The sequence below is a fragment of the Crocuta crocuta genome, unplaced genomic scaffold (assembly GCF_008692635.1).
Source record: "Crocuta crocuta isolate KB4526 unplaced genomic scaffold, BGI_CrCroc_1.0 scaffold620, whole genome shotgun sequence".
Lineage (NCBI taxonomy): Eukaryota > Metazoa > Chordata > Mammalia > Carnivora > Hyaenidae > Crocuta > Crocuta crocuta.
In genome coordinates, this window is record NW_027527402.1 from 662,853 (window position 1) to 676,379 (window position 13,527).

At 43.5% G+C, this 13,527-nt stretch overlaps 1 protein-coding gene across 3 annotated transcripts in view; it reads right to left on the minus strand.

Moving 5' to 3' along the window:
* Positions 1–13,527, minus strand: part of PDZK1 (PDZ domain containing 1) — a 46,562-nt gene that overhangs the window by 19,652 nt on the left and 13,383 nt on the right. For all 3 annotated transcript variants that reach the window (XM_077753477.1, XM_077753468.1, XM_077753459.1), the window contains exons 2-6: positions 11,118–11,329; positions 10,190–10,439; positions 8,386–8,522; positions 7,435–7,630; positions 4,623–4,819 (exon numbers count right to left, since the gene is read on the minus strand). In XM_077753477.1, the coding sequence (XP_077609603.1) occupies positions 4,623–4,819; positions 7,435–7,630; positions 8,386–8,522; positions 10,190–10,439; positions 11,118–11,327 (990 nt within the window). In that variant the 5' untranslated portion in view covers positions 11,328–11,329. The remainder of the gene's footprint in view (positions 1–4,622; positions 4,820–7,434; positions 7,631–8,385; positions 8,523–10,189; positions 10,440–11,117; positions 11,330–13,527) is intronic.

Here is a 13,527-nt window from a genome sequence, read left to right on the forward strand (position 1 = left end):
CTGACCCTCCCCTGCTCACGCTGTCTCTCTCTCTCTCCTAGAAATAATAAATAAAAATAAAAATAAAAAAAAATGGATGAAAGACCTAAATGTGAGATAAGAAACCATCAGAAACCCTTGGAGAAAACAGGCAACAACCTCTTTGACCTCAGCCACAGCAATTTCTTGCTCAACATGTCTCCAAAGGCAAGGGAATTAAAAGCAAAAATGAACTATTGGGACCTCATCAAGATAAAATGTTTCTGCACTACAAAGGAAACAATCAACAAAACTAAAAGGCAACTAATGGAATGGGTAAAGATTCTTGCAAATGACATATCGGATAAAAGGTTAGTATCCAAAATCTATAAAGAACTTACCAAAGTCAATGCCTGAAAACAAATAATCCAGTGAAGAAATGGACAAAAGACATGTCTTCTTTTCCAAAGAAGACAACCAGATAGCTAACAGACACATGAAAAGATGCTCAAAATCACTCATCATCAGGGAAATACAAATCAAAACCACACTGAGATATCACCTCACAGCAGTCAGAATGGTTAAAATTAACAACTCAGGAAATCACAGATGCTGGCACAGATGTGGAGAAATGGGCACCCTCTTGCATTGTTGGTGGAAATACAAACTGTTGCATCTGCTCTGGAAAACAGTGTGGAGATTCCTCAAAAAGTTAAAAATAGAACTACCCTACAACCCAGCAATAGCACTATTAGGAATTTATCCAAAGGATACAGGAGTGCTGATTCATAGGGGCACATGTACCCCAATGTTTATAGCAGTGCTTTCAACAACAGCCCAGTTATGGAAAGAGCCTAAGTGTCCATCAACAGATGAATGGATAAAGAAGACGTGGTTTATATATACAATGGAATACTACTTGGCAATGAGAAAGAATGAAATCATGCCATTTGCAGCACTGTGGATGGAACTGGAAAGTATTAAGCTAAGTGAAATAAGTCAGTCAGAGAATGACAGATATCATGTTTTCACTCATATTTGGAACTTGAGAAACTTAACAAAAGACCATGGGGGAAGGGAAGGGGGAAAATAGTTACAAAGAGGGAGGGAGGCAAACTGTAAGAGACTCTTAAATACAGAGAACAAACTGAGGATTGAAGGGTAGGTGGGGGAGAGGGGGAAATGGGTGATGAGCATTGAGGAGGGCACTTGTTGGGATAAGCGCTGGGTGTTGTACGTAAGCGATGAACCACATAAATCTACCCCCAAAACCAAGAGCACACTGTACACACTGCATGTTAGCCAATTTGATAATAAATTATATTAAAAATTAAATAAAATAAAATGTGGAGGGGCGCCTGGGTGGCTTAGTCGGTTGAGCGTCCGACTTTCACTTAGGTCATGATCTCGCGGTTCGTGGGTTCGAGCCCCGCGACGGGCTCTGTGCTGACTGCCAGCTCAGAGCCTGGGGCCTGTTTCAGTCTGTGACTCCCTCTCTCTCTGACCCTCCCCTGCTCATGCTGTCTCTCTCTCTCCTAGAAATAAATTTAAAAAATTAAAAATTAAAAAAATAAAATAAAATGTGGAAAGTTATCAGTGACTCGTTACATACAAAAATACCTCCGACATCACTACCTAAAAGGCAAATCAACTGTATGTGATCATAGCAGCTAATCTTGAGGACAAATACCATAACATTAAACACTTAGTGAATTTTTATTCACTTTCAGATATTGGGGTGCCTAGTATGTGCCAGGAACTGGTTTAGGTGTTTGTTTAGTTCATGGTTATATCTCAAAGATCCGTCCACCCCTGTGTAGAACCTGCTTTAGAGGGGGTGAAGGGAAGGGGAGGACAAAGATGGAGAGGGCATCTTGTTTTCAAAGTTCTCTCTTATATTAACCAAAACATTATAGTTAAATCATTGTCATAAAATTAGGAGGGGTTGGAAAAGAATTAATGCCAGAATCCACTTTATAGCACAGCCTGAGCAAGGACCTCCTGACTTCTGTCTGAACTTTTCCACCAACTGGGAAGTCACCACTCAGCAAAAATGGCTCACCCTGTTCCTAGTGCTAGCTCCCTCTATATTCTCTATTTGGTTGAGCTATGCCCAAAAGAACACCTCAAAAATAAGGACTTCTCATATATATAGCCTTTTGAATTCTTTTATATGCATCTATATAGGCACACACTACATTTACCACATTTTTTTAATCCATTCTTCTGTCAGTGGACACTTGAGTTGATTCTATCTTTTGGCTGTTGTGACTTATTACGGTCCATTCTGGAGAATGTCCTATGTGCACTTGGAAAGAATGTATTTTGTTGTTGGGTAAAGTGTGCTCTGTATTTGTTAGATCTAGTTAACTGTGTTCAAGTCCTTGAGTTTCTTATCTTCTGTCTGGTTGCTCTATCCAAGATGGAGAATGAGGGTCTCCCAACCATTATTGTGAAATTGTCTATTTCTACTTCCAAGTGTGTCAATGTGTGCTTCATGTTTTTTTCCAGCTCTATTAACGTGTAATTGACAAACTGTACATATTCAAGGTGTATGTACAGTGTGATCTGATATATATACACTTTGTGAACTGATCGCCACAATCAAGCTAATTAACCTGTCACCTTACATAGTTACCATTTAGCTTTTCGAATTCTTTTTTTTTCTTTTTTAATGTGTATTTTTGAGAGAGAGACAGAGCATGAGCAGGGGAGGGGCAGAGAGAGAGACACACACAGAATCCAAAGCAGCCTCCAGGCTACAAGCTGTCAGCACAGGGCCTGATGTGGGGCTCAAACTCAGAAACCCGAGATCATGAGCTGAGCCGAAGTCAGAAGCTTAACCAACTGAGCCACCCAGGTGCCCCAGATTTTTGAATTCTTGAAGATATCCTTTTCTCCCCAAAGTCTATGCTTATTCAAGCTAAATACTCACATGGTGGCTTCCAGAACGTCTGCTCCGATTACCTTTCTTGATATGGGACTCCTTATAGTCATGTTCTCAGAACTGGACATGACATTGACTTTAACAACATTTCTGTGTGCCCCGCATTATTCTGAATGCTCTAAATATTAGCTCATACCACACTTCACAGTAGTTAACCTCACCTTACAACAAAGGAAACAAGTACAGCAAGGGTAACTTGCCCAAGAATACATTACTAGTCATTTTAAGTACAGTCTGACCAATTATCCTCTCCAAAAGCCAAGTGTCAGTGAAGGTAACTTTAGATTGCCTTTTTGGGGTGGGGATGGCTATTGAGAGTATCATCAGGTTTCTGGCCTTTTGTTTTTGTAGTCCTCAAATCAGGCCTCGCCATTTGGTATTCATATAATTTAGTTTTAAATTAGTACGTGAAATTTATTCCTTTTAAACTTAAAACTTATTCGATTTTATTCTTCTTTCTATCCTGACTGGATATTTTGAATATTATAATCTTTAGTAATTTAATTATCCATCAACACATTAAGCCATCTGTGTGACTTAAGTATGTAGATGTTTTCCATGTTTCCAAATTTGATAATAAACTAGCTTAGGATAAGCAGAATACCATTGGACACATCTATGCAGACTGACATTGTTCCGATATCAATTATTGCTCAGGTATGGTTGTACAACTAGCTGAAAGCTCACAAGTCATTCTGTCATCCAGTTTACTCTTCAGTTTTCTTTACACAAGTATCTTGAAATACCTAATCAAGATGTGCTGAAAGGGAATATGGTAGAATGAATGAAGAACCTAGGTTCAAGGGTGTCTGGGTGGCTCAGTCAGCTAAGCATACAACTCTCGATCTCAGTTCAGGTCTTGATCTCAGGGTTGTGAGTTCAAGCCCCGCACCTGGCAAAAGAACTTGGGTTCAAATACTGACTGAGATGGATGACTTAAAAAATGAAGCTTAGAGAGACTAAGAAATTACGCATCTATAAAAAGGGGCTAATACCACCCCCTATCATATCCCTCCCTATCATTTATATACCTTTGGATGCTGCCATTATTGTATATCACACAGAGTAAGTTCATCTTTATTCATCTTTGTGACCATCACCTAGCAAGGCAGATGGTACGTAGAAGGCCCCTGAATGTCTGTTAAACTAGACCAAACCTCAGTTCTTGTGATAAAATTAAAAGATTATTTTAAAAAAATAATAAAAAGACATGCCAATAACACCTGTTATGATTTAAGAGTTAAGAGAAAATAAGGTAAGTTTGACACTAAGGTTAGTCTGTCTTGGTGAGTCCATGTTTCTATTCCCTTGCTAAGGGCTTAGAAGCTATTTAATAATTCTTTCTAGGCTTTTATGTGGGGTTAATGGAATTTATTTTTCTATAGTTTAAAATCCAGTTGTTTCCTATTTGGCAGTTAGGGCTCTATCTGCCTTTATTTGCAGGGTAAGTTTCATAGATTTTTCTCAGATCAGCAAGAGTAATTCTGTAGTTACATTTGCAAATTCTTTCAAAATCTTGAATCTAAAGATTTAAAACTCTTGTACCAATCACTTGGCATTCTCTTGTCACTACCAACTTGACCTTCAATGCAGCCTTAATGATGATTGTTACATCCCTTCCAGATTGAAAATCAAATCAGTAACTTAGCCAAAGTTGAAGGACTTGAGGGAGTGGACCCAACCTTAATTAATGAATATGTGGCCTTGAATTATTTACCAGTCTATACATATTGTCCGTCTCTTTGTCCACCACCAGCAGTGAAGTCTGATCTCCGCCCTTTCTAATCATTTCCACCACACTGTCATGATCCAGGGTTTCCACAGACTCGCCGTTGACAGCAACTACCAGGTCATTGTTCTTCAAGCCAGCCTCCTCTGCGGGGCTCCCGGAATCAATGTCCTTGACGACTTGACCTACCCTCCCAAAAATTTAAATAAAATTGTCAGAAAGATTCCTAAATTAAACTGTGGAATTTCTGCTGAAGCCCAAGGATCTGATAAAATAAATTTAACCGCTGCCCCTCCCACTGGCATTCGAGAAAGCCTCTATCCAGCCTCATTCCCTGCCCAGAACTTACTCCAGGAACAAACTCAGCCATTACCAATGAAAGGCTCTTAAGGGGAAAAAAATCATGTTACTAAAAGTGTCTGAGACTCAATCTGGACAAAATAACATGCTAAGCATTAGGAGTCGGCTCGTTCCCAGGAAGTCCTTGTTCCCATACATCTTCTGTAAAAGCTAAGCCATTAAAAGGGGGGTTGAAAGAAGAAAGAAGAACAAAACCAAAGAACTCAGAGCCTAGGAAACCCATGCTGGCATTTCAGTAGCAATCAGGTGTATTCGACCGTGAATGTGTTTGTGTGCGCGCCTCAAGGATGTGTCTTTAACCTTCCTCTCCTGACTTGAACTGTCTTTACCAGATCCCGTTATATCTCTCAACAGTTTTTCTGTTGTCCCACCCACTATTTTAACAAGCTTCAGTTTCACTTTTCCAGCTAGCTGCTGGGCATCTCCAACTAGGTATCCCAAAGATCCCTCAAATGTAACATATTCAAAACAAAAGTCATCTCTGCCCATCACCCCCAACCCAAAGCTCCTCCTCTAGGTCACCTGTTCATGGGAACTCCACCACCCCAGTCACTGACATTTAGCAACAGTTCTTCCTCAGTGTCTGCTCCCCATATTCTAATCAACTGCTAGGTCTTTCGATGCTACCTTAATATTTGACACATCTCTTCTCTGATTCCACTTCCTCTACCCTAAATGCAAGAGATATTAGTTCCTGCCTTAATTCTACCACCTTCAGTTATGAATTGCCCTCCCTGTCCCTAATCCCTGCCTTCTCCAATACAGATCTGCGATGCCATGTCTGACCAAGTCATTCCCGGGTGCAACAGCATGAGCATGGGCTTTAGAACTGAACAGACCTGAGTTTGGTCCCAGTGAAACCACAACTCTTTGACTTTATAATAATTACTGTATCTTCTTCAAGCCCTCAACTTCAGAAATTCTTCTTGCAGAATGATTAGGATTGTGTTTGAGATGTGTAAAGCCCTCACGGTGCTGTAGGCTTAATTTTTTTCTTATCACACTATTGAAAACACTTTTAACTCCCCATCAACCAGAAAGCCAAGTCTAAACTCTTCAACCTGGCATTAAAGATCCTTCATCATCTCTTTCCAACCTACCTTTCTAACCTGGTTTTCTGTGCTTCACATTAGAGGCCAGTCAGACTGTGCCTGTGTTTCCCTGCTTTGTTCCCACAGTCCTATCCTCATGGAGTGGCCTTCATTGTCCCCACGCCATCTGGTTGTCCAAATTCTATTTGTACTACAAACCCTGAGCTCAGGTGCTATCTCTACTATGAGGGCTTCCAGTACTTTTTAAGTAAGAAAAATGTGTTCCAGGGGCACCTGGGTGGCTCAGTCAGTTGAGCGGTTGAGCGTCTGACTTCGGCTCAGGTCATGATCTCACAGTTTGTGGGTTCGAGCCCCACATCGGGCTCTGTGCTGACAGCTAGCTCAGAGCCTGGAGCCTGTTTCAGATTCTGTGTCTCCCTATCTCGCTGCCCCTCCCCTGTTCATGCTGTCTCTCTCTCTCTCTCTCTCTCTCTCAGAAATAAATAAAACATTTTTAAAAATTTAAAAAAGAAAAATGTGTTCCAACCTTGAATTCCGAAAGTACTTTATCTAACCCTTATTAAGGTTCTCCTCACAACTACCTTCAGTTATGGACATATGTGTTATATCTCCTTCACTAAATAGGAGGCTCCTTGACTGAAGAATTCCTCTTTGATCCGACTGATATAAGGCACTGAGGATGCTTTTATATAATATGAATCAAATTAATATTTGATTAATTCAAATATACATAATGAACAGAAAATAGCAACTTCTAGGAGAATAACAGTTTGCAAATGGCCTGGACCTGCATTCTTTTCTATATTGAGCTTCCCTAGAAGAACTGTAGTTCTTTTCTCGTTAAGAAAAGAATTTTTCCATCCACCATAATCTTGAGAAAGATTCCTGGTTCTGTTTGATTCCCAGACCCCAGCCCACACCTCTGCCTCAGATCTAGTGGTGGACTGGAGCTGGCTCATACAAGCCTGTGAGAACCAATTCTCTTCGATACTTCTCAACTTTGCATTCTGTGACAGCACATTGGTAGCTTGAAATCAGATGTAATGGGAGTATTTGCATCACCCAAAAAAATAAAAAATAAAAACAAAAAAACAAACACATGGTACAAATTAGGGTTGTTGTTGTTGTTGTTTCCCCAGAGAGCAAATTCACAGCTTACTACTGCCCAGATCCAAAATTCTGCTTTCTCATTCTGCTAAGGAAACCCTGAGATACCATCATCAGGCCCCCATGGAAAATGACCCAGCTATGCTTTCTAGTCTCTTACTGTCCCCCCACCCCCACGCAGCTTGTAGGAAGTTGGGGGGCCTAACAGAACTCTGGAGTCAGCCTGGGATGAAGAATTAGGTGGTTCCATTGCCAAGTTTTCTGCCTCTCTAGTGCCTTACCTTTCTGTTCTGGGCCTGCCCTTAGGTAGAAACCATAGCCATTGCTTCCCTTCTTCATCTCCACAAGCCGGGGCTGGTGGGGTAGCAGTTTCAAACTGGCGGTCTCTCTCCTGAATTTGATCTTCTGCTCAGCATGGAGCTTGTCAGTCTCCTTGTCCACCAGCAGGAACATGACACGGCCTCCAGAGCTCTTTACCTGGAACAGCACACATGGTAAGAACAGTGCTGGGAAGTAGGAGAGTTTCTGGGCAGAGGCACACAGTCTCTAGATTCAACAGAAAGTAGGGAATGTAAGACCGAGGTTGAACTGTAATACTATTTCCTACCACCTCACCGGGAGTGATCTATCTCCACTGCCACAGTTGTTTTCCCCTTTGTTAAGTACGACCTCACCCACACAGATGCTAACTGAACCCAAGTGAGAGCAGAATTCAGAAAATCCAGAAAGGTACTTTAAGAGAAGTACTTACTTCTAGGGAAGGAGTTCGGAAAAGAAAGTAAAGGTCTACTGTGAAAAAATTATTCTACCGGGAGGAGCTAGTCAGTTTTCATGGTTCCACATGACCTCAAAGGAAAACCTGAGGGTGTCCCACAGGTAGGTCTGTGTTCATCATCACATCGGTTATCTGCCAGCTTGAATTAAAACATTTTAGTAAAACACTGAATTTGTTATAAATTCTGAGGGGGCTCCCAGTCAGGTACAAATAAGATCCAAAAGATAAAGTCAACAGTTCTTTAGAACACTTTTCTTTGAAATAACACAAAGCTAGCCTTGTTACAAACACCTATGCTAACACCGCTGACACCACTAGTGAGTCCTATTCACTCTTAATACAAAGGATTAACTTCCCATCATTCTTTTCCATCCACCATAAACTACCATTCCTGTCTTCCTGTCACTTCCAATAACAGTAGAGTGAACGGTAAGAAAAGTGCCCCTTTGGGCTATACCTTTGCAACCACTTCCTCATGGCTGGCATCTTCTACATTCTCTCCATTTACTTCAATCAAGTGATCACCAGCCAGGACACCAGCTTTCATAGCCACACCTTGAGGGGTTATATCAGTCATGTACACTCCCTTTTTACCTGCAAGAGGGCGGAACAGCATTATAACTCCATCACACATAAAGGCCAACAATAAGGGGTTTTCTCCCAGTGACGTAAAATTACAACCTCCAATTTTAAGGCTAACTCAAATGGGCTTTGCCTTCTGATCTAGAATCACAACTACAGCTCCTAGCACAAAGCTAGGAGCTCTGTTGGGTTTTGTTGATTTGAACAGAATTTCTGAGCCCAACGAAAAGCAAGGAAGGAATCTCAGGTGGCACTGGCCTCTTGAACCGGAAAGCACCTAGCTGTGCCCAAGCTGTAGTGCTGGGTCATACTCCCGTTCTTCACATTTGTGGAATTAGAAGTCATCTGTTCCATTCTGTCCTCTTTAATTAGTACTGTCACCAACCATCACATATCAATGAGGTCACTAAATCTTACGCAAGCCCAGGAGGATGGAGCCGCAAAAGGCGGCTAGCTATTGAAATGATATAGATATAGAAATGATATCAATTCCTTCAAGATATTAATATTTCAACCTAGGCAAAGGGCAGCTTCATGATGGCAAAATAAATCACTTGTAAAGAATAACAGTATAAATTGCTGCCTTAAAATTTCTCCCATTACAATTTCTCTGGTTATATATTTGTCATGAAGAAGACATTTTCTTCATAAAGCTGATTTAAACCATTCATTATGTTCACTAGCACAAGGGACAAATGAATCAAATCTGAATTATAATTTTTTTTACCCTTTTGCTGATCATGGACTTCTAAGAAATGCCAGGCTTCCCTTGACCACCTACACCATTATGTTTAATAGCAGACAAACTTGAGAAAAACCTCTTACACCTCATTTATATCTCTTGCTATAGGTTAAATAGGCCTTGGAAACAATTTTATGTTTACTATTGGCCTGTTCTTTATCATTTACCCAATTATGACCAGTGCTTTTTCACTATCAGAAAAAAACATGGGAGGGGCAAATTCAAGGTGGAACCAATAATCTCCATGGCTCTAAATTCCAGAGACACCACGACAGAGCCACGGTCAACTGCACAGTCTGCATCTCTGAAATTCTACAAACAGAACTTCTAGTACTTTGTGGTGGTCGGGGGTTTTCAAATCACTGTGTACTTCTCAGAGGTCAGGGATGTACCTCAGAGCAGTTGAGGCTGGGCCACAGCTGAGAAGGTACTATTTAAATGTCATAGGAGGGTGGGATTTTTTAATAGCATCCTCAGCAACTAGAATAGTGTCTGGCACATCAACAGGCTCCTCCAGAATTTGTTAGATGCATGATCGCTTGGGGCACCCAAAGTGAAAAGATAACATACTTATTCAAAAGTAGCTATAATGAAAAATTTCCTTTTTCTTGCCTTCTAATCCTCCTTTTCTCCTCCTCCCTCACTCTAAGGAAGCTAGGAAAGAATAACAAAGATGCCTCAGCCCTCTAACACTAGGGCCTCAAGGCTCAGCCTAATACTAGGGGACAGGAGTGCCCAGTGGCCCCTCATCACCCCCATGCTGGGTCCAGTGTCTTGATCCCTGGTTGCATAATTGTCAAAGCAAGGGAAGGGTCAGGGAAGGAGGGAGAGAGGGAGGGAGAAGCTACAATTAGACACCCATAGCATCTGAAAAGCTTGTCAAAGAAGTCATTAACCAAGAACATCTTTCTCCTGGAAATCCCACCCTCAAGCTCACCTTGGACAGTTTTCAGAGAGAAGCCATAGCTGCTCCCCTCCTTCACCAGGTAGCAGAGTCGCGGCTGGGTCCAAGTCTCTGCTCCTTCGTTCACCACAGGGGCCAGTTTCTTATCATTCAAACCCGGCTCCTTCTGACTTTGACCCAACTCTTTCAGGTCTACCCGTTTTTTCATGGCCTTCTCATAGGAATCCCCATCCAGGACTAGTAAGGTCACTGAATTCCCACTCTTTCTGACCAGATCCACAACCTAGGAGGAAGAAAAAGAGAACCTTAACCAAGAACCCTATCAGCCACTACGGGGGATGCTCACATTCTGGCTCATTCTCTAGATCTGGAGATTCTGAATGCTGGTCCCTGAAGCCCAAACAGTCAGCAGATAGTGCCCAGCCATCTCCACCCCATCCCTCCCAAGATCCAGGTGCAGACTGGAGGGGGCGGGGCTCTAGCTCCATTATAACCTAGAGTGTCCCCCATCCCAGCAGGGCTAATGGAAACACCATGGTGTAGTGGAAAGAGTGGGCACTAGGAGGCAGGCCGACATGGGGTAAGGTCAGACCCTCCCACATGTTCACTGTATCAACACATTAGCAAGTCATCTGAGCCTCTGCACCCTCATCTATGAAATGGTAATACGTACCTCATGAGTTTCGATAAAGGTCCAACAAAATCGTGACTGTGAAGTTGCCTAGCATAGTTCCTAGCCTAGAGCAAACACAATGCCTATTAGCTCTGACACTATTCCATCTAGGAATCATTTTACAGTTCTCAGTTAATGTGGACTTGATTAACTGGCAGAGAGTACAGCCGTAAAGTTGTCTGCCTTGCCAGGGGCAGCTGGGAAACCGCCACTAATCCCGAACACTAATTAGCAGAGATGCGGGAGCTAAAGAGATCCTAGAAGAAGAACCCCAAATGTCCCTTTCACCTGCATATGCTCTTCCTTGTCCACAAAGACACCATTGATCCTAAGAACTCGATCTCCGTCCTTGAGGCCCGCCTTCTCTGCTGGGCTACCCTTCTCAACCACACGGACCAGGTGGCCATCAGTGTCCTTTTCAATTCGCAGGAAGAAGCCATAGCTTTGCCCTTCTTGTTTAGACAGCTCACATTCTCGCGGGTGGAAGGTGGAGGCCATTTCTGTAATGAAAAATATTGGATAAACCCAAGGGACAGAAAATCTCCTTGGAGAAAGTACCATGTGCTCCATCCCCCATCATTCTATTCTTCTAATCACACCCAATCCAGACTGTAGCAACACTGGGGGTTAGGAGAGCACCTTCCAGGACGTGCCAATGATTTCCAAATCTATTTCCCCAAGGATGACCTTTTTACTTGAGTTTAAAACCCATGTATTTGGCTGGGTCCCAGACATAGATTTTTCCATTTCAATAGCTCCAAAACCAAATTCCTCTTTTTCTCCTGACCTAAAGAAAGTACATTTACTACCTGACTTAAATATCTTAAGACAATACAAGCCCAGGGCACCTGTGTGGCTCAGTCGGTTAAACGTCCAACTCTTGATCCCAGTCAAGTCATGATCTCACAGTTTGTGAGATTGAGCCCCGTGTCGGGCTCTGTGCTGATGGCATGGAGCCTGCTTGGGATTCTCTCTCTCCCTTTTTTCTCTGTCCCTCCTCCACTCATGCACTCTCTCTGTCCCTCAAGATAAATAAACTTTTACAAAAAGGAAGAAAATACAAGCCCACCTTCAGTCAAATATTTAAAGAGCCTCCCAAGTACGAGGCCTTAAGGATAAATCTGTGGACAATACAGACCTTAACTTTGCCTCTCATGCTGAGGAGAACATATTTTTGCAACAACACATGGTGAGCAATACGCTAGGAAAGAACAGAGTGATTTGGCAGAAAATAACAGAGGGCGCTGGGAGCAGAGAATGAAACGGGCTGAATTAAGAATGGCTTCCTGGGAAAATGCCTTTCCCAAGACCCGAAGGACCAGTGGGAGTCAGGCAAGGTAGGACGGGATCAGGAAGACCTCAAACAACCGAAAACCAGAGAAGCCAGGCCTCCAAGCTGGCCTGACCTATTGCAGAGGAGACAGAAAACCAGGACCCTGAAGTTTTAGTCAGAGTAGAGTAGGGCTGCCCCACAGAGAAAAGACTCCTGTGGCGGGCCAGAGGTCACATTCTCCTGCCTGAAGCAGCTTCCATTCCCATCCATCCCACCCTCCTTTTCGCTCCATTGCTGAAGGAAGGTCCTGGGCCACAGGAAGAAGAAAGGACAAGTATGAAATCCACCAGCTGGGGCTTGGGCACCCCGTTCGTACGGGGAAGGCTCCTGCTGGTGTCATCGATCCCTCCTAGCATAAGCACTTTCTTCCCCAGGAGACTAAGATGGAAGCCAGATCAGCTGGTGCCAGGCAGAGGCCCAGGAGAAGGCTGCCTGCAGTGCGAGCCTCATGCCCGACTTGTCACAGTCCCTACCAGTAGATCAGAGTATCCCCGGAGGGACAGAACAGATGACCATGGGGGTGGGGGGTGGGGGGTGGAGGAGAGACAGCGAAGTGCTCCAGGCTCCTCAGAGGACACCCCATGGTGATTCCAGATAGCCACCTCCGACCTTCATGCACCCAGAGATGTACAGTTCAAACCTGGCAGAAAGCCTCCCGCTACCGGACCGCTTGGCCATTGCAGATGGTCTCGGTGGAGTCTGGTGGCCAGGCCGCTGGTGGCACCAATGACTAAGCAGCCAAGACAACAAACAAATACACACTGTTCCAAGTGATCTCTCACCGAGGGCCCGGGGGCCTGAGCCCTCCCTGCTGCGTCTCCCATGAAAAGAAAAGCAGAGCCACAATCGTGTGGTCATTGGCCCCCCCGTGGGGGAGCTTCATGGTCCTCACTCGTAGCAGGACCCACAGCCAGGAAGACACCACCTTGCGAAAAGACGGGGAAAGGGGGGTGTCAAGAGGGGCTGGGCAGCCCAGAGTGGGGGCACCACCCATGCAGGCCCCCGGGCTCTCTGAGCCTTGACTTTTCTTTCCTCTGAGCATCTGGCCTGCAAGTATATCCGTTCCATTTCCCAGCTTGAATCCACATCAATGGCCAAACTCAACCTCTAGATCCCTCTCCACTTTCAATTTCATAGAGCTGAAAAGCTGGGGGAAAAACCCAGAGCCTGCTGAACTTTGGGAGCGATGGTAGACAAACCTCAACCAAATCCTGCAAAAAGCCGTAGCAAGTCCTTATAATCAAAATAAAGGCCATTCGATGCTACGTTTTCATCAGAAGAAGAGGCTCTTTGTCATCAGCACACACATGCTCGTTCCTCAGGCTCCCACCCCTACAATTCAGTGATCTCACACCCTGGGTGTCA